Raw genomic sequence first — 26821 nt, 5'->3', positions numbered from 1 at the left:
TTTGGAGTACATTTGTATGCATCTTACTCATCTACTGGAGAAACTGGTCAACTAGCAAAGACATTCTGTCCACCCTGTGTGCACTTACTGCTTGGCACAGAGCTATAATCTGGCTTTAATAAATAATTCTGGTTCTCCTAAGCAGCACAGATCACCACAATTGGTGCATTTATTTAAGTCACTTCCAAGGGCAAATAAACAGCTTTTAAAGTAAACTGGCCATACTACAGAGGGCTCTTACACTTCTCCAAAATGATGCTATTTTGTGCATGGTAGCTATAAAGTTCAGCATTCCAAACTTTTATCTGATTTTGTGTTTGTACAAAAATTGCCAGTTGACATAAAAATTGATCCATTAAATTCTGTCATTTTGTAGTATAAATTGAAGTAAATCGAATCTCAGAAATGATTAAGATAAGTTAAAGCTGTGATTCACTGTTCAAACTTAGAAATGAGATCCAGTCCATTTTGGAAATGGATCCTTGTTAATTTTGTTTTGGCATGCTTTGACCAAGGCTCAGGCTCAAAATAATAACAAGATAATAGGGCCAGTTAATTTAATAAGATGCAAATATAATATGCTAATTTTATCTATTACTCTGAGTTACATAAGTAAAAAAGATTTATTTACTATTATTCAAGTTAATTGTATTGTTAAATAAGTTCATCTGCAGTAGAAAATCAGTACATCAATAAGACCAATTCCTTATCCAGCTTCTATGAAAATAGCATTTGCATTTACAGAAATAGTCACTTTTAAAAATAAAGTGAGATTAGCTTCTCTCTGACTAAATGGAGATATTCCTCTCTTACACCAAATTTATAAAATTATTCAAAATTATTTTCTGCATTTAGTTTGCATTTGGGTTCAGCCACACACGCATGGGAGTGCCAGTTCTTTTTTCCTCTTTTCCTAGCTTTGAAAAGAATGAAGAATATGGTTTCCTGCTGCCCTTCTAAAGTGGGAGGGAAGACTGTCATTTAATTTTAGTTGCTTTGAGCTTTAAGGAGATGAAACTTTAAGGGAGAAAAGTGTATGTTTATCAGCAAAACTGGCAAAGCATTTCCTTGTTGAACATTAGAGCCTAAAATAATAAGTAGTGCCAACCGTAATTGTGAATAGTAGTGAAAGAAGAGGCACTTAAAATTGTTCAGCAAATGTACTTTGAAATTAACTTTACAATTTACCACGCACTGACTTTGCTACGTATTGCTGACATGGCAGCATACATTATTTGTAGAGAGTCTGTGTGTGTGCTAATGTGATAACTCTGAGTGCACAGAAACTTTGCAGAAGAATCGGGACTGAAATCATAGGAGAAAATTGGAGGGATTTGTTACCTAATATCTTTTTTTCTTTTTAAGTTGAGAAAGGAATGTTTTCTTTTAAGGAGAAAGTTTGGTTGAATGTTGACAAAAGTCTGGAGTGCATTATACAGAGAGTGGACAAACTTCTCCAGAAGGAGCGCCTGCAAAGTGACAGCTGTGAAGATGTTTTCCAGTGTGACATCAGCTGTACTAGTAAGAAAGGTAATCGGGACACCCGTGCCTACTGGATAAATCCAGAAGATGTAAATGAGACTTCATCTTCCTCACCACCATCATCCTCACCTCCACCATCATCCACCCCATCCTGTGCATGCCATTCTCTCAGAAAGACAAGTGCGTATGCCAGTCACCGCTTTTCACTACTGCTCTTTCGCTGTGCGCTGGCATCATTCCTAAGCCTCCATGACATCCTTCCATGTGTCTTTAGTTCAGTGCTGGTGCTACACCCTGGTGTCAGGCAGACAGGGCTGGTGGTGTACTGGGAGCTGCAAGGACCATAACTTTAAAATCTTAACCTCACTGAAATCATTGTTAAATCTCTCATTAATGGCAATGGCTTTTGGTGTTCCTGCTGGGTATTTTAAGCTAGTAGGTGTTTAGGTTAGCATATGTCCAAAATCACCTCTGGTAGATTTCCTCTTTGCTTTATCTTCTTTGCAGCTATCAATGCTTATTACAGTGAGCCTCTGTAAAAGATTAAATAAAACACGAGAGAAGTGCATTGCTATTGATCCCAACTGGGCTGCCAAAGTGTAGGAGGGAAACCAAGTAGTCCCGTTAGACTGAGCTCAGCTTGGAATAGTGAACCTATGGGAGTTTAAAAAGCAGATTTTAACCCAAACTTTCAAAAGCTGTGGAGCTGAAGGACTCAATTAGTTAGACTTCACATAGCTGGAAGGTAGGAGTTGGCAGTGTGAGCTCTCAGTGGAGTAATCCTATAAAAAATAGGTGCTGAATTGAATGCAGTTACGTAATGCCATGAAGATGGGGATGAGAGATCCAAATCAGTTTAATGCAACCTTGAATTAAGTTTCAAAATTGTTTTATTTATCTATATTTATAGATATATACTATCTATCTATGTACTTATCTGACTTCATTTTAGTTATTTGTGACCATTGTGGTCTAACTGTTTAATAGACCAGGTATACCAAATTAAGCACTAGAAAAAGTGAGATTTTGTTTCCATTTCCTTTTGTCCTGTTCTGTCTTAACCGTTCGATGGCCTTTTGTGCATCTGTGACTTCATGTCCATTCCATTGGTAATGTTACAGTAATTGGAAGACAGTGCCTTTAAGAAAAAGAAAACAGGGGAAAAAAAGAAAGAAGTTTATTTGTAAAGCTCTTGTTGCATTTGATTTGCTTAGTATCTTAAGTAACCATATTTTTCTAAATTAGACTGACATTTGTGTGTGTTATAAAGGATACTATAATGGGCGAGCTGGGTCTTGATTCAGAATATGTTTTCTATTAATTTTTGACTAAATGTTCTGCCATTTTGGTGCCTTAAAATGTCATTATTTTCTGGCTAGTTTATGTAGTGTTTACTTGAACGTTTTATCAGTAAACTTCACATATTACAAGTATTATGTTGTTCATGTAAGAAAAAATAAATAGGAAAAATCTGTTATGGGTGATAACAGAATCTTTCCCCAAAGCAATTCTATGCTGAAAGCATCTTAGAACAATCATTTTCTTTCCATTTACCCAGTATTTTCAGATATCTTTTTACATCTGCTGAAAATACTGATATCTATGCAATGTGAAGATGGAATTGATTGTATCTACCTGCCAAAGGTTTTGTTTCTGTCAGAATTTACAGAACCTTTCACTGCTGTGCCTCACTAAATGGGGGTAAAGAACTCTTCCCATTAAATCCACAGAACGTGGCACAGACAAATCAGTAAGTGTGGCAAGCTTTAAAGCCAAGGGACTTGCTGCCATTTCCCAATGTAAGGGTTAAATCTGAATTCTAACTGTCAGCCAGAGCTGGATAAGTGTTACATAATGCTGGAAAGAGAACCTCGTTCCTTAAGTGTCTGGTCTTAAAGAACAGTTTAAATTAAATAGCACTTGAGCAGTTCACTGTAAGCCAGGTCAGGCCAAGTGCTTGATCACCTTGTCATCCAATTTTATTCTTCCTTAGTGGTAATTTTGACAGACTAACAGGTTGTTCAGTACTATCAGGAAGTGTGTTCTTATTGAAAAGATTTTTTTTGTTGACTCCACACCAAACCTGGCCTATAATTCCCTTTCTGTGTCACTTTCCACAGCTGATCATGGGAATAGCTGAGAGAGACAAAATACTTTCTCTAAGTTCGTAATTCATTTTAATGCTTTTCTTTTTCACACGCTCATAGAACTAACAATTTTTCTGTTACTTAATCTGAGCTCTGAATAAATGACACTGAGCAGAGGACAGACAATACATATACATATATATATAATTTTCTGGGGGGGTGGGGGGAAGCAAAAAATGACAGTTGAAGATAGTTCCAGAACTGGTGAGAAAGCAGAATGTTACTGAAACACTTGAGAGCATCTCTCTAGAACTGGATGCTCGTAGAAGAAAATACTGCCTGAAATAAAGGAAGGGAGAGTTAAGATTGCACTTGCAGAATGGGTGCCTTAATTTTCTATTAAGTGCATTGAATTTACTGCTTGTCTTTTGCTATTCTGAGTAGCAGCCTTTCAGCCAGCTTATTCTGTAATTGTACTGGACTGGTGGTTCTCAAATGGTGCCCTGTGAATCTCTGGAATTGGCAGCGCACTCGCTGGTGATCCACAGAGAGCCCCTGAGCTGGTGGGTGCTGGCTCCAGATCCCTGTCCTTGTGTCTCCCTGATCTGAAACAGTGAGTGAAGAAGGCAGCTTGTGCCATTGGTGCCTGCAGGCAAAGGAGTCTCTCTGCTGAGCTCCTGTTCACTCAGTTGAAAGAGTTTGAGAACCCTGGTGTTGAGCATTTGAGTTGCCTGTTTTGACTATGTTGCTGCTCCTTAATCATGCATGTTGCCCCTCCATTTCTGTGCAGATTGCAGCCCTGCTCCGGAAGAATCTGCCCCAGGTATGTGCATTCATGGCTTCTGCTTCTTATGAAAATTCCAAGTTTTTTGTTTGTAGTTAACAACTGAACAAATGCTTTGCTGTTCAGGCCGACTGTTTTCAAATGGCAATGTTCTGTGATACCACATGGCATACCTAAACATATTGAGAAGTTATTTCCTATGTAATAGTTCAAGCATGTATCTGGTGACTTCTCAGGTATGGGAAAGCGCTTGTTTGGTTTGGAGAAACCAAAGCGACCACTGACTAGTGTAGGTGACAGTAGCTTTCCAAATAGCACTGAAGTCTATAGGAATCTGATTTTCGTGACCTTTCAGTCATATCCTTTCACATGTGCAGTGGAGCTCGTCTTTCTGAATGAGATCTCAAACAGAACATGGAGCAGTCAGCAAGGCTGGTGGAAAATTTATGTTGGGTGTATACAGTACTGGGCCCTGCAAATCTGATGTCTCAGAATACAGAATTTGGAAGACTATCCTCATGCTGTTAGTCTTCTTTTCTCTTCCCTTGTACCTCTACACTCTGGTGTTATCTTCCGAAGGTCTCCCACCCGGATGGCTGTAGTCTCATCCATTTGAGAGCAGGTTAATCTCATCTCTGTGGAGGCTCGTTCTTGGTCCTGTTGCACTGTGGGCTCCTGGGTTTAGTGAAATACGTGGAAAGTAGAGCCCCCTTGCAAGTAGGATTTACGTCTTCAGAGATGGGTGTTCTTCCCAGCTCTCCTCCTTGTTTCCTTTTGTCACCAGGAAAGGCCTTTTAATGAATAAAAATTCATTTTGCACAAAGTTGGAGTTGCTGGAGCAACTCTTTAGTTCTTGCAAACTATGAATGTGATACATGAATGAATATTGTTTTAGTTAATTTTAAGATTAGAGTATTTAAAAGCAATGAGTTTACCCCAGCTAGGTACCCAGATATACCCCAACTGCATCTGGAGCAGAAGTGGCTGAGACAGCAGTGCAGCGAAGCACTTAAGTAGACATCAGTGTCTAATGTACAGTGCAGAACAGCTAAAGCAGATGGCAAGCTTCCTGTAAGTTTATTCAGTGTCAGTCTTTAGACAGAGTAACTTTCTATCGTGAAACAGAGGCCTCTGATTAGCAAGTGGGATTTGTGTCTAATGTATGTCAATGGCTAGCTTGGGCTAAGTCACGATTTTAAACATATAGCGACTCACTGAATCTTCGTTGTCTCAGGCCCTTTGCCAAATCATTCTCCTTCTGGATTTGCACAGTGTAGTACATAACTAGTTTTAAAATGCTCTGGTCATCTCACGGAATGTAAAAGCTGTGCTCAGAGTGGATTTCACATAAAAATTACTGCCTCGTGGTGTGTAAAGGTGCCATTGATTGATTGGATAGAAGATATTCTCGAAGAATTAAGATTCTGTTAGGTAAATTATGAGTGGTAGACAGAAGAAGGGTGGAAAAGTCCAGGTGAACACTTTCAACTTTATTTAGACTCTGTCAGTGTAATATTTTGGCCTCATTTGAACCTGTCATTCCTTTTGCTCTTATTTGCTTTTAAGGACAACAGCCACTGATCTAACAGTTAAAAGCAGCACATGTCAGGGAAGCAGGTAGTGAAAAATATTTACAATTTTGCTCACTGTGAAGGGGCTCACTCTTTCCTGGCCAGTGTCTAAAGCCAAGAAGACACACAGCACAGAGGATTTTTGCTTGTTAGCCTAGATGAGTTGTTGCATTGTGTGTGAGTGCTGGGAGAAGAAAGCGCCTAAAGACTGATTTATCTTCAGGCATGCTGGTGTACCACCAGTGTGCTTTGTGATTGCCAGAGATCATTTATCTTCCAAATGAGGTACTGCCAGGCACACTGCAGTCTCTACTGAGTTAATAACTGCATTTGTATATGTATATGATATACTGGTGTGCTAGAAATTATCCTCAATTCTTTCTGTCATTCTTACTCATTGATGGAAAAACTCTTAAATGTGTTAAGTGCTCTGTTGCTTTCATCTGTATTTTGCTTTTAGGTTGTTTATGGACCTGTGTTTAGGTAGCAGTTTAATTCTGAGAGAAAAATACTTCATGGGATGTAGAAGAAAAGCTGTGATTCTGTGTCTTCTGATGTTCCTTATATTCTCTGTGGCAATGGAACGGAGCTAAATAACTTCCCCTTTGTGAAGTTTATAGATTATCCATCTACCACATGGAACAAAGGATACTTCTGTTAATCTTGTCAGTTAAGTTTCTTGTATCAGAGTTCCAAAGTTCCCTATGTGACTGATTATGGAAGAAGCATTTATTGTTGCTAGCTCTTTAGTCCTGCAGTTGAGTCAAAATCAGACAGTTTCCTTTCAGAGGCTCGAACCGACTCCGTTCAAGTGAGCTTTGATCTCTGTGTTGCCATCCATGACTGTACAGCCAGCCAGTCTGGGGTCACACATCTTGTGGCTGTAGCTCTTTTTAGCTACAGTCTTTCCCTGTAAAAAGAGAAGTTTTTCTCCTCTTTCAACATTCTGTACATTAAAGAGAGTGAATTTTTTTCTGTTATGTTTTCTCCTAACATTGCAGAGAGAACAGATTTTTGTACAGGATCTGAGTAATATTTCATACAGTCCTGGAAATGGCTTTTAAAAACTGGTGAGAAAAAAGATGAAAGAAGGAGAGAAAAGACACTGAGCCTATGGGATAAGTTAAAATAAAGTGATTTCTTTAGGCAGAAAGAATGATACAGTGTTTGGGGTACTAAACTAGGACTCTGGCAATCAAATTACATTTCTTGACTTCCTGTGTAGGAACTTGAGCAGTGTCACTTTGGGATGTAGTTCGTATGTTACAAAGTCAGACTCCTAAATAGCTCCAAGGGTTTGGCTAGCTCTCATCTACATTGCTAGACTTAGTGTTTCTTGCTAGCTTGATGCAGACCTTCAAAGCTACCTAGCAGACAGGAACGTGTGAAGGAATACCTTCACCTCTTTGCTTTTTGACTCCTGCAAAGGAGAAAAAAGCATGGTCTTACCTAACTGAGGATAAATGTTTTTAAGATGGTGAGGCATTGAATGATACACCTGATTCCACAAAAGGCAGAGATGTCTGGGAGAAATCTCATTCACAGAAATGGCTAAACAGAAGTTTTCTGTGCATCTAGTTCTGCAGTGGGCTCCATATTGACTGTCTCTGTATGCACTGTGAAAGGGTGTGTTTGAATGTGTACACACACTTACGTACACAAGTGTGTGCTCGTCTTTCTGTTAAGGCTTTCTAAATCAGCCATTGTATGAGCTGCTCTGTGGCACAATATGGGGAGCTATTACATGGCTGGGAAAGTCTTAACAGCCTCAGACAGTCAAATTCCCCATGTTTTCCTCATGTGATATCCACTGTGTATTACTGAATTGATAACAAGCAGGGAGTAACTGGCCAGCCAAAATGAAACAAGCCCTGCATGTGGATTATCAACAGCTTTAACTTGCTACAGTAAGTCGCTCCTTAACATACGCTTGTTTGTTTCAGATAAAGTACTTACTTAAACTGTTGTTAATTATTTCTTTCAACCAGGCGAATGGAGCGAAGCTCTTTATCCTCTGCTGACGACTCTCACAGACTGCGTGGCCATGATGAGTGACAAGGCCAAGAAAGCCATGGTCTTCTTGTTAATGCAGGACAGCGCCCCAACGATAGGGCTGTGTCTGAGTCTTCAGTATCGCAGGGATGTTGTCTTCTGCCAAACTGTAAGCAAGCAAATTTGCAGGGTTTCATTACGCTGGGACGTGCATTGGGTTTTTGTGAAGTATGACAGATGGCTTTTTTCAGAGTTTTGCAGATCTGCTGCTCAGGTTTAACATTGTGATCTCCTCTCATGGGCTGTGCTGTGCTGTTCTTATTGGTCACTTCATGCACTCAGCAAGATAAAAATTAAATGTTTCCTGGCGTGTGCATTTCTGATTTCAAAACAAATTGTACCAGAGATAGTGACAATAGTTATACTTAGCATAGAGAAAACCAAGAAGTCAGATATCACTCAGGGAGAGAAGCCCAGCCACATCAGGAGAGTGATGTGCTGAGTGAGTGCTGAGGTTTTGCTAGAAGTTCTGTTTCTGGGCCTGCTGAAGTCTCTTTTGAGTCAACCATTGACTAGCAGGTGTCCGCACACAAACTTTCTACATCCCTTCTGCCCACTGCACCTTCATAGGATGCATGCTATCCCTGTGCAATTAGTATCTCTTTCCTTTGTTTCAGCAAAGCTTATCTCCTGGATGTTATTAGTTAGCGTTGTTGTTGTCTCATAACGTAATATTTCAAAGAGAGACATTCAGAGTGTTTTTTTCCACATACCAAATTTCATAATGCAGCAGGTGTTTTTACTTGATGCTTTGAATATGTTTACCCATCATAAATAGAACTTTAGACTCATCCCTTCTGTTTAGCTCTGTAAGTCATACACCTGTATTCCTAGTATCTGACACTCACCCTGGAAGTTCCTTTGTTGACAGAAAAGCTGGTACTAGTCTGAGAGCTTAATACCAGTTTTAGGATGAGGCCAGCACTGGGGTCTTGTCCAGAATATCTCACAACTCTGAAGGATTTTGAATCTTTGCATAATGCAGATGCTGCATTTTTAAGCTTTTTAAAAATATGATTAAAAAAAATCAATTATTCATGCTATCAAAATTCATAGCTTGGAACTAGTAGTGTTGCTTTTCCATCTGTAACTAAAACAATTTGTAAGCTGTAGATTCTGACTGCAGTGGTCACGTCAAGAAAAGCAGATAGATACAAGATCAATGGCAGTCTGCCTTGGGTGAGCTTGTGAGATGAAGGCCTTATGCTCTAAATCAGATGTTAGGAGTGTTTGGAGTTGTGCTGGTTGGCTGTCTATCTGCAAGTAAAAAACAACAACAAAAGTGACTCAAAGGCAAAGAGTATCAGTCTAACAGATTTTATAGCACCTCTGCCTTACGTGCTCTGTTGTTTCCATTTGGAGCTGAGGAGCCTTTTGTTTTTGTGTTTTCTCTCCCACAGCTGACAGCTCTCATATGTGGTTTCATTATCAAGCTGAGGAACTGCCTGCATGATGATGGATTTCTAAGACAGCTCTACACCATTGGCTTGCTGGCGCAGTTTGAGAGCCTGCTGAGCACTTACGGTAAAAGCACGAGGCACACAGGAGACAGGAGCTGTTGAATCACAAACTCTGCTTTAAATTGGCTGCAGCAGACCACATGTGTTTGGTACAGTCTACAACTCAGCTGCAGTATGTTTTCCAAAACTGAAAACGAAAACCAGATTATATACGGAGTGCTTAATTCACTAACAACTCTGAATTCACTTTAAATTGAATTACTTCTGTAAACATACTAATAAACTTGCCTTGTGATATAACAGAAACATAGAATAGGAAGGGACCTTTAAGATCATCTCATTCCAACCCCCTGCTATAAGCAGGGACACTTTCCTCTAGGCCAGTTTGCTCAAAGCCCCATCCAGCCTGGAAATAATAAAGCCTTAAAGAAAAGCAATCACTTTGATTTTTCTTTGTTTCTTCAAAAAGATTTTTATGTTTGCTTTTTCAACAAAGAAATGGAGTAAAATTGCAGTAAGTTGAGAGAAACTATGCCTGAAATACACCCCTTCAATTTTCTTCACCTCTCATAATCCTACAGGACAAAGTGAGATTGGAGAGAGAATACAAAAAGGGAAAAACCTTCGCTAGTATCGTTCTTGTGTCAGAGTAGTCATCTGGATGCCAGCTAGGGAATACTGTACTGAAGGAATCTGGAATATGTTATAAGATTCTGCAGTATGATATGCCAAAAACAGTTTTTTGGCACATATCCATGACAATGCAGAGAAGTACTTACTAACATCATCTAAATTGGAAAATGAGAGTACAGTCTACATGAAATCCAGTAGTCAGGACTGTGCTGGATGATCAGTATTTTCTGATATTGCTAAACTGATAAAGTTGATCATGATGTTGGCTGCAATCTGTAGGCTCAGGTGGTCTGGGCTGCCTTGCATCTTCATGAGGTTGATGCCCTAATCAAATCAAAGGGAAGTTGTGCATAGCTGGTAATGTTTACAGTTCACTTTTTCCTCCTTGGTTTAGGTGAGGAGCTGGCAATGCTGGAGGACATGAGTTTGGGAATCATGGACTTGAGGAATGTAACCTTTAAAGTAACTCAGGCAACATCAAATACATCTACTGACATGCTGCCAGTCATCACTGGAAATCGGTGAGTAAAAGGGAGGAGAGCAGGAAGTGGTGTGGGATAATGGAGAAGCGATGATGCTGCACTTAAAATTCAGGTGAATTATGAGCTTCTGTACTGTGCTGCTTTTTCCTCTCTGAAGTTTAGAGAATTATTAGGTAGCTGACTAACTCATTTTTTTGCCTATGTTTAATTTTACAGAGGGTTAAGCTGAAAAGGAATATATAGCAAAGCTCAAACTGCTGCAGTGTTTTTACGAGCAAATGTTATCCCAATCTAGCCTTCCATAATCACAAGTCAGCACTGTTCAATCTTCTCTTATGCACTTGTGCTGTCTGTACATTTCAGACTGATTTTTGATGCTGATCTCCTTGTCTGAAATTCACTGATGTTGATGAGTTTGACAGTGCTTTACCTACCATCTGCCATTGACCATTAGCATCAGGCAGCTGGTGGCTGCTGTGTATCTTTGATCCATTTCTTAACTACCAGGGACAAACTGAATTTAACTTACAGTTGCTTGCAAAATGTTGGACTGCTTCTCATTTTGGCCACTTGTCTAAAATGAGATGTTTTCAGGTTTGAGCTTAAAAGCAATTTATCCACTGGCTTCTGATTCTGTGCTCGTGCAGTAGAGCTCCTGCCCAGAGGGAGCCAGTTCACAGGTAGAATGAGTGGGTGGAAGGACAGAGGGCTCACAGACGTCAGTGTTTAAATGTTTCTGTATTTAGGAGTCTTTAGAGTCTTTTAGTTTCAGATCTGATTGCTGGAGGAGAAAAGGCTTTCTTGGTCAGTGTGGCATACCCAGTTCCACTGAAGATTTGCACAACTTTGTCCGCTAGAATTTTTTTTTTTAGAATTTTCTAAATTCAGCTAGAACCCTTGAAAATAAGGGTCTGTAGAGGAATTGAATTAAGTTCAGATTCACATGCAGTGAAAAATGTGCTAGCTGAAGGAGGGCTGCAGTGCAATCATGTACATGACAAGATTTGCGGAGGCCTTTGGGAATGGCTGAGAGCTGACAGAAAATCCCTCTCTAAGAAAATCTTTAGTTAAAACCTACTGTCAACCATAGGACATAAATCAAGAGAAAAACAGCCTTCACTACACTTGGGGCTGATAGCTTTGCTGTAGAGATTTTACCTTGGAATGAGAAGAGGAAACCATACTTATTTATTTTGGTGCAAACGGTTGGGAGCTTTGCATTTAGAAATGAGAACAGGCTTTTTACTTTCTGTCACAGCACGTGATTTGTACTTCTATCCAGCGTAAATGTGGGACGTACCAATTTTGATTGCTCTAAGTACTTGCAAGAGCTCTTTTGCTGTACTTGAGTATATGTGATGGCAGTGTCTTGTGAGCAGAAAAAAATATCATAGGAAAGTTGAACTATAATGACTTGAACTTAAGATCCTGCTGGTGCTAGATTAAAGCACAGCACTCAGATCAGAGTGACTTTTGTCCTAGCAACCTGTAACATCTTTAACCGTATGTCAGCCTGTAGCAGATCTAAGGTGGTATGCATTGATGTTATGGGTATTACCTCACATTTACCAAGATGTAAAGCACTCAGTGCTCTTTGCCTTGGCTCAGTAGGCCCAAGGTAAACCTGCTGGCTTGTAAACCTGTGTGATGTTCCATATCAGTGTTCTTCTTATCTCTCTCTTTGTTTTATGCTCTGGTTGCTCCTGTCATTGCCTCTGCCCTTCGACTCTGAAATGTCAGCAATGTTTACTGTGTCTAAAAAGAAATCTTTCTCTGCATATGCATCATCACCAGCCATTATCACTTTAAAATCAAATCTTGATTTACTCAAGATGGTGTCATGTCAAAATTGGGCTTTTTTCTCCCCATGTCCTGTTAGAGCAGCGGTGTTAATGAGAAGAGCAAAATCAGCGTCAGTCAAAAAATTGACAGATTGGAGTGAAATGTCCATGAGAACATAAAATTAATGTTGCAGGTTGTTGCTGGTTTGTATTTGAAACAGAAGAGCTTTTTTGTAACTAGGAGCGAGCTGTAGCTGTTCTTTCAAGTCCTCAGTTTGGACTGATACTACTTTCCCTAATAATTGGATTGCCTTGTGGAGGTTAGCCCTCTTCATAGAAATAACACATTCTCAGAGTGATGCTTTTGAATCTTTATCTAATATTTCTTTCTTTGTTCACAGTGATGGATTTAACGTGAGGATCCCTTTGCCAAGCGCCTTGTTTGATTTGCTGCCGCGAGAGATTCAAAGTGGCATGTTACTGAGGGTTCAGCCTGTGCTCTTCAACGTGGGGATCAATGAGCAGCAAACCCTAGCGGAGAAGTAGGTATTTGTTTCTGCAGCTCAGCCTTGATGGCAGTTCAGCAGTCTCCTATTCTGATGATAGAGTGTCTCTGTGGAGTTACGCTGTTGCATTGCTAACAGTAATTCATTTTCTTCTCCAATACACAGACGAGGGAACGTGGAACAAAGATGACAAACTAAAGGAGTTACTTCTTCATGTGGCATATAGCTGTGAAGGTCCTTACCTCATGGCTTTGTTTCTAGTACAGCTTTGTGTTTCAAAAGAGGAGATATATTTAATGCAGAGGTGCTGCTCCTGACCCAAGACTTCTGTGTCATTAGAGGATGAGATTACTCAGAGTATCATTGTGTATTTGCCCTGGTGGTTTAGTATTCTTCCCTAGGCTTCCTCTTCTGGAGGAAAGCTGTCAAAATTCAGGGTCTTGACCTAGCTGGACCTTTGTTTTAATGTATTGTTGCATTACTTATATAGCACAACACTGCTCTCATAATGCTGAAAAATGTCACTGTGTAATAGTTATTGTTAGGGGAAACTGTTCTGGAGGAGCCACCAGAGTTTCCTCAGTTGTAGCTGCATTTTTAAGGAGTATGTTAACAATTGCTGTTTTAATGGAGTGCTCAGTGAAGTCATATACAGGCATGTTGTGGTGCTGTACGATGGTAGACAACTAGAAAACATCAGACTAAGCCATTCCAGCTGTTGCCTACAAAGGGAGCCCAAGTTGACTCCATAGTTGTAGATGCCAATACAGTGTGTGTTCATATTGATGTGTATGTGTATATATATGTATGTACATCACATAAATATATGTATAGAGTTAGGTGAGGTGGATCACAGCAGTGATGTTTATTACTCTCACATTTTATCACTCCTGGATCCATATTTCTCATTCACATCTTAAATCAAAGTTCTTGATCCTGTCTCCTGTTGCCATGGCTATTATTTTTGAACTCAGAGTTTGAATTTTGGCAGAATTATTTACCACATGGGTTTGTAGTTTCAAAAGCAGGATACAAAAGTTAAAATTTTATTTTCTACAATGTTTTCTACCTTCCTTCCCACATTTCCCCTCACACTTGTATATTCTCTTTCTCTGGAGTGAATCACTGCAACTCTTTCCTGCTATGCTTTACTCTGTATTTGAGTGTTAGCATTTTCTTGGGATGAATCTTTAAACAGTTTTCTTGTCATACTGCCGAGTGAAGTTGTCCTGAAGAAAAGGAGAAAAATTACCTTAAGTTTACTTAACTTCCCTTCTTCACCTTTTAAAGGTTTGGAGACACCTCACTGCAAGAAGTAATAAACATGGAAAGCTTAGTGCGGTTAAATTCGTACTTTGAGCAGTTCAAAGAAGTTTTGCCCGATGATTGTAAGTATTTGATAATTAATGGCAAATGTAGTTGAACTTATAAGGCCGATTTTCTTGCTTGTTTGCTTCAAGTTAGTTCTTTAAGTATTGTATGTCACGAACCTCCAAATAAACGATACAAGTCCGTTTTACTATGTAAGAATTTTGTTTTAGTTTGCAGGCAGAGTGGATTCAAGTGTTTCAAAGTTCAATCTGAACAACTTTTCTTAATTTTCTTTTGAACCTTTTTCTAAGTGGCACTGTATATGTTATAAATGTAGAACCGCATAGCAAGGTTGCTGTGAGGGGGGGAGCCGTGCGTTTGATGGGTCATAGCGGCAGCGCTGCTGTGTGCAGTTTTTGGTTGTGTTCTCTTTATGATCTGTTCAGAGAGCAAGTGCCTTTTTTTGAGGACCTCTTAAACACGTCCTCTCTGCCTATCTTTTGTGCTTGTAATTGTCACATCTGCAGCCAACGACAGAGAAGTCGAGCACCTGGAAGAGAGACAGTAGCTGCAAGATTGAATGTTACTGGTACTATAAGGAAAATTCTTGCTTATTATGGTTGTTTTTTTTTAGGAGACATTGGTACAGGTGCCCCCCAGAAGCTGTGAGAATTAAGTGATTTGTTATTCTTAATACCAAACGTCTTATGAACTAATTTCTTGTTCCCCAAATAGCAGTTTTATTGCAGAAACAGAAATGCAGCAACATGCAGTGGGATGGTTAGAATGCTATTTGCTAAAGTAGTTTATAACACTTCCAGGCACACTGCATTGTATTTGATGCACCTGGGAGCCCCCACCCCCATCTTTCCAGTCACACGCAATTGAGCATAATAGTTTCTCTGAAGTTTTAGCTGCAAAATTTCAAGCTGTGTTTTATTGTAAGGTGGTCCCATATCAGATAGTCTTGTAAACTGCAGAAATAGATTGATTTATGTTGATTTTTGTTCAACTTTTCTCCCTGTTCCTTTCTGTCCATAGTCTTCCTTATCTCGTGCCTTTATTTCTCTCCCTCATTCCCAAACTGCATATGTTGATGGTAGCCATCTGTTAGCTTTTGCCTTTTTTTCTTTAATCCTGCAGTATGTTTTCTGTCCTATCATTTGTTCTTTTTTCATGTTTCTGAGCTCTGTTTTGTCATTTATCATGGTTAACTCTGTGACATCATTATATTTACTTTCCCTTACTTTTAAAGAGCACTGGCTTCAAAACTTCAAGCTTCACCAACACTCACTTCTCATAACAGAGATTTGCTTCAAGTCACTTGAAGTTCTGAATAACATTAATGTTCAGTGTCGGACGGGTGGCATTAACATGCACCTTAACAGCAAAACAAAGCAGAACGGTTCTGTGTCCACCCACCTTCACTCCAGCTGCCTGTTGTAACACTGAGCTGCTCCCTGCCACGTGAGGTGAATACCTCTGAGAGGGAAAATCTGCCCTCTGCCAAAACTTTGTTCTGCTTCACTGTTTTTCTTGAGTAAATGCGGACATGCTGTACCTGATCTTCCAGTCCAGCTAGGACAAATATTTTGTGGTTATAAATATTAAGAATAAGTTTTGAGTAGAAGTTTGGAAAAAAAACTCACGCAAGTGTCCCAGCAGATGTGTTAGAGGTGGGTTAGAGGTGGGTTAGAGGTGGGTTAGAGGTGGGTTAGAGGTGGGTTAGAGGTGTGTTAGAGGTGGGTTAGAGGTGGGTTAGAGGTGTGTTAGAGGTGGGTTAGAGATGCTCTGTGAAAAACTGAAACAAACATACAAACAGATCCTTCTGGGGGCAGGTGGCAGAGTGACTTAGTGACGTATCTGCTGGCATCTCGTAGGTGTTCCCTTCCAGAACAATGCATCATGAAAGATTTTCCCTGAACATGAAGTCCCATCACCTCTGAGGGGGGCAGTGCCATGTTTCTGTGTAGTTCTGAATACGCATCAATGCAAGTACATCTGGGAGACATAAAACAAGATACTATACCAGTCTTATTCCCTTCATTCCCTCTGTTACTGTGTTGCCGTATCACATTCTGAACCCCTGAAGTTTTAGACGACACGAAAATATATTTCCAGTAGAGTTTTATTAAACATGAATTTTGGTTTTTGGAGGTACTTTGTAATTAAGTATCGAGTTAGTTGTGAGCTTTGATGGTTTGAAGAAAACACGACTGTATTTCCAGTGGGCATATAGGAGCATTTCTCATGCAACTGATCTTTGTGAAAGTGTTGAATACAGCTAAAAAAGAAAGTGGTGTTGGTTTTGTTTGTATTCTAGGTCTACCTCGATCTCGTAGTCAGACGTGCCTGCCTGAACTGTTAAGGTTTCTGGGACAAAATGTACACGCAAGGAAAAATAAGAATGTTGATATCCTTTGGCAAGCTGCTGAGGTATTTAGTAATCTGAGTATTTCTCTATAGTTCAGTTGATTTTCAGTATACGTGCATAGTTTATACTTTTATTACTGATATAATCAGATTTCTTCACTTGTGTGCGTTAGCTTGGAAATGTCTGGTTGAACCTCCTTTGGAATTCAGCCACGGGGAAGTAAGGAAAAGGATTTTTTTTGCACATCATTATTTTCTTTACAACTCAAGTAACAAAGTACTGCTGTACCACAGAGGACAGTTTTTGGCATCAGAGTCCTGCACAGGATTTATATCTCTTTAAAGAGGAGAAATGCAGGTGTGCTGTGTTCTCTGGGAGAAGGTTATGCTTGAGGAAAGAATGATCGATTGTGTATCCTGTTTCTAGATATGCCGCAGACTAAATGGGGTTCGGTTTACAAGCTGTAAAAGCGCCAAGGATAGGACTGCTATGTCGGTCACCCTGGAGCAGTGTTTGATCCTACAGCATGAACACGGAATGGCTCCACAGGTCTTCACCCAGGCTCTCGAGTGTATGAGGAGGTAAGAGTTTTACTGTGTCACTTAGTCCTAAATAAGGAACCATGCAAACTGCAGAGGAGAGCTGGTCTCTGTTTCTATCAAAAGAAACAAGCAGTAAAACAAAGCCAAAAAATCTGCAAGACCAGTTGTTAGGATTCATCCCTTGCTTGCACGTCTTAGGGAGTTACACTGGTGAAGCTAGTCCTTACCAGGTTTGCGTCAGGTGGGTTTTAGTTTTCAGTAGTGAACTGGAAGTTTTCAGAGAAGCATATGAAAACAAGTTTGCAGTTAATGCTGAGCTTTACAGAACTGGATGCTGGTGCTTCTTTGAAAGTTGTTTGATGATGACATTGCTGATGTCATTGCACTGGGTTTCTTAGTTCTAGATCAGGCATCAGCTGACTGATTTCTCAGAGATGCATACTGTTCTTTGAAACACAGACTCCTGCAGTTTGCACTGGTTTGACACATGTATTCTTCAGCAGTGAAACACTTTGCTCACCGGGCAAAACGTCAGTATGGGTGTTTCACAGTGCAGCAATCCAATTTCATCACAGCGTGTGTCAGTGTGCTATTGTCGTACCAGTATAATGATGTTCTGTATTCTGAAGCAGCAGAGATGTTTGCAGAATTCAATACTGTACTAAAAACAAATCTGTTTACTGTTGTTCAATGCCTTGTTTCAAGCACTGCTGGAAAACTCCGTAACTCACATACCAAAAGAAAGGATAAGAAATCTAGCTTTAGTCTTTATTTATGTAGTTCAACAATGCTGTTCAGTCCTGTTTTTCAACATTCACTCTTACTGAATGTACTGTACTGTGTGTCTTCTCACCAAATTCTCTAGAGTGTTCAATTCTCTTATCCTTTCTGTATGTTTTTGCTGTTTGACCCTTTCTTACTCTTTGGGTACTTAGAAAGAAAATGTCTCATATAATTAGCGCTCGCAGCCTCTTATACTAAAAACTTGTTTTTCATTCCAATGTCTAACTGGACATCACTGGGCCTTTTTATGTTCACTTTTTGTTGGACTGTTACAAAATTAATAGCGTATATGAAAACTGTGCATCCAGAGATTGGTTAAAAGTTGACATTTGAAGCAAAGGCAGCTCAGCATAGCTGGTGAGGGAGAAGTTATTGACTTTAAAACAGAGCTGAGTGACTCTCAAATACCTTGTTTAAACTGTGCAACTTGTTGACATAAACATCTGAAAGAAAAAAACTTGGTTGTGCAGTTTTAACCAAGTTACTTATTTAGTAAGAATAAAAACTGGACAAGTATAACAGTAGGGATCTCGTAATTTTCTTTATGTTAGTTAACAAGTTAATATTTTTGATGCAGTCAGGGTCACAGTACAGACAGAGATTAATAACAACATTGTGTTGGGCCTCTATACCATCAGTTTAATTTAATACCCTATCAGATAAAACATTGACACAAGAAACACATTGCTTCATGTTGTCCTACATCAGGTATTGAAAGTGGGCCAGTTTAATCAAAGCCTTTGGCTAGCATGTTCCAGCAATGTCAGGAACTTGCTTTAACAGATGAAAGCTGTGGCTTGCTCTTCTTCTGTTAAATAAGAGGAATTATACAGAACAAATGCTGACTAATCCTGATGGAATACTAAGACTAGGTGGGTTTTCATCAAGCTGATTGCTGTTTCTTCCTCACGTCTCATTGCTTTTTAGGGTAGGTTGCTTGTTTGTTTGTTTAAATATATTCTCCAATTCTATTTGAGAACAATGGCCAAGAATTAAAAAAAAGCTTAAATGGAGGGACAGGGTTATGGAACAAATATAGAATATTGCAAGTTGGAAGGGGGACCCACAAGGGTCATTGAGTCTCTAGGCTCAATATATAGAAGCCCGACTCCACCCAAAACCGTTTTGACCTGGACAGGATGACTTGACCTAGATGTCTTATGTAGGAGGTAGAAGATTTACAGATTACTTCTAGAGCTTTGGAAAAAATACCTTTTTTCATTTAATCTGGATCTCACTCGATGTATGTAATTGTACTAAAAAAGTAAGGCTTGGTTCGATCTGGAATACAAACATCTCAAGAAATGGTGCAGGACTCATGCTTTGTTTTTGATAAAACATATTTTCAGTTGAGCAAAAATACAGGACTGTTCCTGAGCCTTGGGAAATATCCATAGCACTGCTGGGTTTTAATTTGTTTAAACATACTGTCAGTGCATCAGGGGTATGAAGTTTTTCCCTGGCACAGTGGGAGCTCTGAGGACAGATTCTGTAATCCAAAAACAGAATTGGACATGAGTAAGCAAATAGGCCTGTGCTCAAAGCAATGTAAGCATCAGGGGCACAGCGAGGTGGGCTGTGCAGCATCTTCCCTTCACATGTGTACACTGAGGTGCTTCAGAAACACACGCTTTGAAAAGTGTATCAATACACACTTGAATTCATTTTGAAGTAGAAAATCAAGTGGCTGGTTTGGGTTGGGTTTTTTTTTGTTTGTGTTGGTTTTTTTTAGTTTACATATTGAGCATTTAGTTAAGAGGTTGAAGTATTTCACTGCAGCTCACGTGGAAAGATGTTTGAAAGGGTCAAATACTACAATGGTTATTCATGTTCAGCTTGCTTTTCAGAGCTCCACTTTTTTGCAGCACGCAGAAGCATGGCAGAGCTGCATGGGATATTGCTCGGTAATCTGAAAGAATGAACATGGAAAACCATTAATGTTCAACCTACATGTGTTTATTTTCAGTAGACTACAGTACTTCTTTCTTATTTTTCTCTTTTATTCTCTTTCCCTCTCCTTTTATCTGTAATTGTGCTGATATATATTTTTGAGATGTTTTCCCTGTTTTTCTTTACTTCATATTCTGGTTTCGTTGTGGCTTCTTCCATGTTTCTTTCATCTTCTTGCCCACTCTGCGTTGCCATCTCTTTTTATGCATTCATTTGCATGTCCACCTTCTTTTCTGTTTTATTTTCCCTCCTCCCAACCTTCTTCCTTTTCACAGCATTGGAACACGGGAGGTAGTCACCCAGAAGAACTTGAGTGGCTTGGTGCCCATCCGAGATTTCAGACTAGATCCCAGCCTCCTCTACTCTATTCCTTTACTAGCTCTCAGCCCCAATTTACTGATTGTGTGGCTGTTTCTGAGCATAGCGTACCTGGTGGCCAGATTACGTTGCAAGTGAAGATAAGGTTAAAAACAAAAACAAAAATTGCTTGAACGTGTATTGCCACTTGGTACCTGCTGGACAAAAGAATGTGTCATAACATTGTCTGCCAAGAATTATTATTATGCCTTACAATTTTACGTTTCTATTGTACGAAACTGTAAATATACATCAAATTATTTTATCAAGAGGAATTGTATTGAAACTTTAAATTACTGTTCTGCTTTCAGTGCTTGTAACATAGTCTGACATTTGGCCTGTTACCTCGTTACTTTGGCCGGCCTGAAGATCTCTTACCAAATATAGTTTTGTGTTACTTGTTTCATGTATTCCAGAGAAAGGAACTCCGAAAAGAATTTGTATCTTTTATATATTCAGGGTGTATGCTAATCTTGCCTTTCGTTTTTACAAGCTATGAAGAGAAAAATTAAAAAGTATATATATATATGGGTGGGGTTTATAAGAAATTATAAGAAATTTATTTAAAGAAGTAAACAAATTTGTACCTTTATTTCAAAGCATAATATCCAAACTCTTATTATGCAGTTTGTAGAACCATAGTCTTGTTCCTTTCTCGTGGTTACGTATGTTCCAGTAGACTAGTGTATCCACTGAAAAACAACTTGGAGTGTGCTGCATGCAGGATTATTTCACTATATTTATAGGTCTGCATTTTGTAATATATTAAAGACAAAAAGGTAATGATTTCTGGTTAGCGAGATGATGTAATTGGCAGAGCCTACTAATGATCCACTGTCTGTTTCAGGTGCTTTGTTCTATAACTTATTCTGAAACAGGGTCAGTATCATCCTATTGAAGTTAGTCTAGAATATTTCAGGCAAGAAAGGAAGGCAGTAATTAGCTCCATTATTTAGGTGGGCTTGAGGTTTTCCATTAGGCTTTGTGTTAATGGCACTAGACTAAATATTACTGTTATTTCAATTTTTGAGTGTTGGAGAGCTTTAATAAATTATGACGATGATAGACAGTGACTTAAGAGGTAAACACGTGATGGTATTTATCAACATGGCGATACTGAAGAAATTTGCCTAGTTTAGTCATGCAGAACAATTGTGGAAGAAATTTGGTGGACGCCATCTGTATCTAACATCTGACTGGGGTAGGCCTGATCAAAGTGGTGGATTCTGTTGATGTGGTAGTCTGGAAGTGCTTGTCAATAGCAATAGTTCATTGAGAAACTAACCTCATGTAACATAGTTTGCTAAACTCGTAAAGGGATTTAGTTTGCTTGGTGCCTAAGATGACAGAATGTTGAGCTCGATGACCAAGGAGAACTCCGCTAGTACTGTGATTTCTAATTTCTACTATTATTTACTTGCTGAGAAAACATAGATAGCTATAGCTTATATGATCAATTGTAATGTATTTTGAAAGCTCCTGAAGGAGGTACGCTTAAAAAAGAGAAAAGCATAGTTTAAATAAATAAATAAAAAGGCTAAAATCCTAAATTTGGTAACTATTCTAACTAAACAAAGTACATGGTTGTTCCTGTGTCTTCGTGAAAGAAGACTGTACAGTACATTATCACCTGATATTCTTCTCACTATTCTTCCAACTTTGTTTTCAAAAGTAAAGAAAGCCCACAGACAGTGTATGTGTATGTTTAAGCATTTATCCTGTTTGTTTTGAATCGTAATGAATGGCAGCAAAGCCTTACTGCTCATGGGTTTTAAAATCATGGTGTGATGGTATTGGACGTTTCCACATCCTGTGCTGCCATCCAGTTCCGCTGCATCTCAGTGCAAATCATTTCTTCTTTCTGATGAAGGTTGTTTTGTTTGCTATGAGTACCAAAGTTGACTTTTTATGCAGTAAAAGGTGATTAGGTTCACTGCAGCCTTGCCGGTGAGTGTCCTGGGTTCAGTCTACCAAGATGTGAAAGTAACTTTAGTAGGGGTGTCTCCACTGAGCTCCCTGATGTTATTAAGTCTGTTTTAAATGTAGTATAAACTTTTGCTTGTTTACTGTTGTTGTCCAAGATTAGGCGTGAAACAAGACCACCTTTAAATTAATATACAGTGAAAGCTGAGACCTTTTGAAGACAACGAGATGGGTTTTTTCTTACCCTTTGCTTGGGGCAAGTTTTCATTGTTTCTTCTGTAGCTCAGTCTGTGCTTTCATTCTGGGACTCAGATTTAAAATGACACAGTGCTTACAGCTCATGTGCCTCCAGAAGCTCCGCAGCATGCAAAAGAGGGGAAGTTCATCTTTATCACTGTGACTGTAGGCCATCTGTGCCATAGAGGGACATGGGTAATGTAGGCAGCGGGGTGAGAAATGAGCAGAATTATTCACTTGCAATTCAAAATTCTCAGCTGGCATCCTGTATTTTTTTATTCAAATCTGATGTTTTCATTACTACTCTGAAACATATTTTCTGCCAATCCTGGACGGATCGATTCGCAGCAGTCTTTGGGGGATCTGACACTAAACAGTGTCACAGAAACAGTGTCACAAGGTACAGCCCATTCTGTAGGACAGCCACAGAATATACTGAGAGACAGATTTCAAACATACGCTGTTAACTGCAGTGAAGGCGTTCAGTGTTCTATGAAGTTAAACTAGGTGGTTGGTAAGTAGCAGGGCTACGGTCAATGTGATTAACCCAAATTGGAGGAACAGTGAGATCAGAAACGGCAGGGAGCTGACAAACTGAAGCAGAATCCAAACCCTCCTTGTGAGTCAGATGGGCTCTGTTTAGCTGGTACCTGCTGCAGCCATCTCCAGGACAGGGTTAGTGGGACATTCCCACTGTAAGATTGTGTACTGTACACTTTGCCATGAACTTTTACTATTAAATCAATGTTTAGGTTTCTGTTCTCTATCAGAACACGTTCTGACATGAGACTAAATTGATTTATCATATATATTTAAAACACAGTGCTTCCTCTTTGTACGTCTGTTTTGGAATTGAAGTAGATTTACAATCGTAATGAAGCCTTATAAGTGGAATCATTTTTTATTGTAGCACAGAACCTCTTTGTAATATGGGGCGCTTGCACCAAAGCATTGGGTAGAAGCTGGACTCCCAGATTCTGCACAGCTTTGTTCCATTGGGGTGATGGCTGTCAATGCAGCCAATACAAAGCTGCCATTTCCTGGTGGTTGTTTATTTTAGAGTGTGTTGGTTTTCAAGTCAATTTATGCATGTGAAGATAACTGGAAAGCCATTATTTTTATATCAGCTCTAATTCTTAAGTAAGTTCTGTTAGCTCTGTCGTACAGGGAACAATAAAATAAAGCTCCTGTTGAGAGATGGACAGTCTTTCTATTTCAGCATAACATACTAATGAATTAGCAGAACTGCATTTAAGCGATCTTTTGGGATCCCCTGTGCAATGAAGAGGCACGTGAACACCGCAACAGCGTACCCTGAAATACATGAAACCTTTGTAAAAGAACTTTCTCAGTAGATGCACTGCTGCTTTTTAGAAATGCAAAACTAGCAATCAGACATAGCATGTGTCCATTCTGTGTGCTTCTTACTAGCATTGTATGAGGAGTCATCATCTTTAATATTTGCAGTGGCAAATTAATTAAGCGCTCATTAAATATAACCAACTTTTTGTTAATGCTATGAAATAACCAGTTCATTTCATCTTAGTTTAAGTCTTCTTTTTCTTTTCTTTTTTTTCTTTTTTTTTTTTTTCTTTTTCTTTTTTTCCGTTTTACTGCTGTCATTTTTTTGTGCTTGTTTTTTTTCCCCAGTGAGGGGTGTCGGCGAGAAAATACAATGAAGAATGTTGGATGTCGCAAGTATGCGTTTAATTCCCTGCAACTGAAGGCTTTCCCAAAGTATTACAGGCCTCCAGAAGGAACTTATGGAAAAGTTGAAACATAAGCATCTTATGTCCTTTAATTGCTGTACCATTAAGACGTGTGGCTGCACTCTAGACTAAATACATGATTCTGTCCTCCAGACCAGATCAATAACCTTTCTGTACGTTTCACTAGGCTATATGGAGCATGTTACTTACCAAATTGGAGTCTATAGTAACAGTTATTCTGACACCTTAGCTTGAGAATAGTGTGGTGACTCTGCCCATTTAAATAGCCTTCAGTGTATGTAAGATGAGCAGATATTGTGCTACTTAATAATTACCTACATGCAAATAGCCGGGTACCTCCTGGATGGGCAAGGACTTTGCGAATGGCATTGAGGCAGCTGCTTCACCTACATCTTTCTACACTGAGCTGACTTCAGACCGAACTTTTCGTCACTTTATCAAACCGAGAGTAAAACCCAACCTTTGTAAATAAAAAGGGACCGGACCGTAGGCAGTCTAATAACAGCAGGATGCAGTATTGCAGTCAAGAAACAGATGTTTAACTCCTAAAAATAATCGGCACAATAGCAGCCAGGAGTATAAGTTATTTCACTGTATATAGGATGCCATCTTGAAATATGAAAAGAATAATAAATAAAAAGGCCGGGCCTATGAGGTCCAGTTTGTAGTTCTGTCCAGATAAAGACAAATTCTGGTCATTTTTAGCACAAAAGGACTTGAGCAAATGTTAACCAATTTAGAAAGCGTTTCAAAACATAATGATGTTAATCAATTAATGGCAGCGACAGTTCTTCCAGCCCTTCCCCTCTACGACGTGTTCATTGTGTTCCATGGTAGTGTATATCAATCAGTGTGCTCCTTTATCCATGGCTTTTTATATTGCTTCTGGATTGTAAGCATTAGGATGTCGGGGCATTGCATTTTTTAAATGGGTGTTTGTTTTTTATCAGTACCTGTCAACTTAAAAATGCTTAAAGTACCCAACATCCCCCTTACTGCCTAACAAAAACGTTACATTTGTTAAGTTTTGCTCATTGTGATGGAACGTAACTCATGTGCCAATGCATGAGAACCTCAGGTGTGTTCTAGCTTAAGGCTAAGGCCTGATAGGCTGTCACTTCAATAGCATTTCATAAAGGTTCAGTACAACTCCTTGGAAGTCATCTCCGAAAGGACGCCTTGAAGGTAGAGGATACGTTCTTAAAAAGCAGCTAAGTGTTAAGTTCTGCATCTGAACAGGATTAAAGCATTCCTGGCTGGCTTCATTCAGCCCACTGTGCCCTACCCCTCTTGTTTCTGAGGCCTATGAGCTGTAGAATAGAGAAGCTGGTCATTTGTTCTTGTGAAAGTAGCAACAGCCAGGTAAGTATATGGCTGTTTTCCGGTTTCTTTCTCCCTCCCACTGATGTTTGTCTGTGCTGTCACTGCTCTATCAGCCATGTTCATTCTGCTCCCACGTAGGTTTGGGGGTTTTTAAGTCCAGCAGCTTTTGCATTTTGCTTTTAGCAGCCTGACACTGAGCAGCGTGTCACAAAGCCAGCCAAGAGAGTTCTGCTCAACCAGGGCATTAGCGTTACTGCAGTCATTCTAGGAGGAGGGGGGGAAATGCTGTGCAAACTCAATGCATTTGTAGTTCCTTTCCCAGTTCTAAGCTCCTTCTGCAGTAGGACGGGCCCTTGGGAAGCTGCAAACCTCGTCCTCCACTTAAAAGTTGTGTTGCTTTTTGTTCTTTTTTAATATACAAACAAATGCTTGGTGAAAGCCATTGCAGTGAGATTTCTTTAGACGCTATTCTGTTAGTTCTGCTCCACCTTCAGCCCCTGGCCCGTTATTAAAAGCTGCGTTTATTTTTGTATGAACGATAGTCTCGATATCCCTTGGTTTTTATGAGTTGATAGTTTTATTTTGTATATTTCAGACACAGTTAATAGTTCAAGTCCTATATGGTTACACTAAAAGTCTTCTGGTGTTCAGCTTCACAAGAAAACAAGAGGTCTATGGTTGCAGTTAACGGAGCCACTCTCTTAGATGGTGGCCCGCGGTCATTAGGTCTGCTCTAGAGCTTAGTGATCCTCTACTTGTTTTTGTACAAAGATACACCAGATAGAATGGGAAGTTCCCCAGCGTTGTGTGCGCGTGGTTTTTGCTCACCTCTTTAAAGCAGTAGGATATTTTAGCCTACTTCCATGCAGAGCATCGTTGTCCAGCCGCCGTGTTGCAGGTACAGCGCTGTCGGCGCAATGCACACCAATGGCTTCTATTGGGCGGAGCGAGCGGGGAGGTGTTGAGCAGTCCATCAACAAAGACAAACTGTGAAACTTGAAACCCACAGAGGACACTTCACAAGGCTGAAGTAAGCTTTTCTGTTGCACAGGAGAGACGAAAACTTAAGGATTACTGTAAAATGAAGTTCTGTCTAATGTTCTTTTTCGAGTACGTTTTTTAAACCATAAAACATACCAAGGTAAAAAGACGAAGGAACCTGAGTTGCCGAGTATGTTCTGTGTATGTTCTGTGAAAGTATTTACAGCACAGTTGCCTTTTGTTTCATTTATACATGTAAAATTATTGTATAATACGACACTGTTTTGTCCCAACACGGTTGTATTTGCCAAGCTTTGTGCATTGAAATATTTTTATTTATTTGGTTTTGGGCAGTATTAATATATCATAAACATATGGCTACTGTTTTATATATCCTAGTTCATCCAATCCATGTATGCTGTACATGTGCTAGTCTTTAGGATGAATACCAATAAAGAACTGACAAGAGTAA

The 26821-nt window shown here is 39.5% G+C and overlaps 1 protein-coding gene across 16 annotated transcripts in view; it reads left to right on the top strand.

Moving 5' to 3' along the window:
• The window catches only part of INPP4A (inositol polyphosphate-4-phosphatase type I A), a 106473-nt gene extending 79652 nt beyond the window's left edge, over positions 1–26821 (top strand). For 10 of the 16 annotated variants that reach the window (XM_072335967.1, XM_072335928.1, XM_072336014.1 and 7 more), the window contains 10 exons: positions 1392–1530; positions 4360–4392; positions 7913–8085; positions 9377–9500; positions 10464–10590; positions 12734–12874; positions 14129–14226; positions 16473–16585; positions 16950–17104; positions 20074–21651. In XM_072335967.1, coding sequence (XP_072192068.1) covers positions 1392–1530; positions 4360–4392; positions 7913–8085; positions 9377–9500; positions 10464–10590; positions 12734–12874; positions 14129–14226; positions 16473–16585; positions 16950–17104; positions 20074–20254 — 1284 coding nt within the window. In that variant the 3' untranslated portion in view covers positions 20255–21651. Of the gene's footprint in view, positions 1–1391; positions 1531–4359; positions 4393–7912; positions 8086–9376; positions 9501–10463; positions 10591–12733; positions 12875–14128; positions 14227–16472; positions 16586–16949; positions 17105–20073; positions 21652–23965 lie in introns of those variants that run through there. The other 6 variants (XM_072336052.1, XM_072336023.1, XM_072336043.1 and 3 more) reach the window with 1 other exon arrangement.

This window comes from Excalfactoria chinensis, chromosome 1 (assembly GCF_039878825.1).
Source record: "Excalfactoria chinensis isolate bCotChi1 chromosome 1, bCotChi1.hap2, whole genome shotgun sequence".
NCBI classification, from domain to species: Eukaryota; Metazoa; Chordata; class Aves; order Galliformes; family Phasianidae; genus Excalfactoria; species Excalfactoria chinensis.
This window is presented reverse-complemented; position numbering and strand designations above follow the sequence as displayed.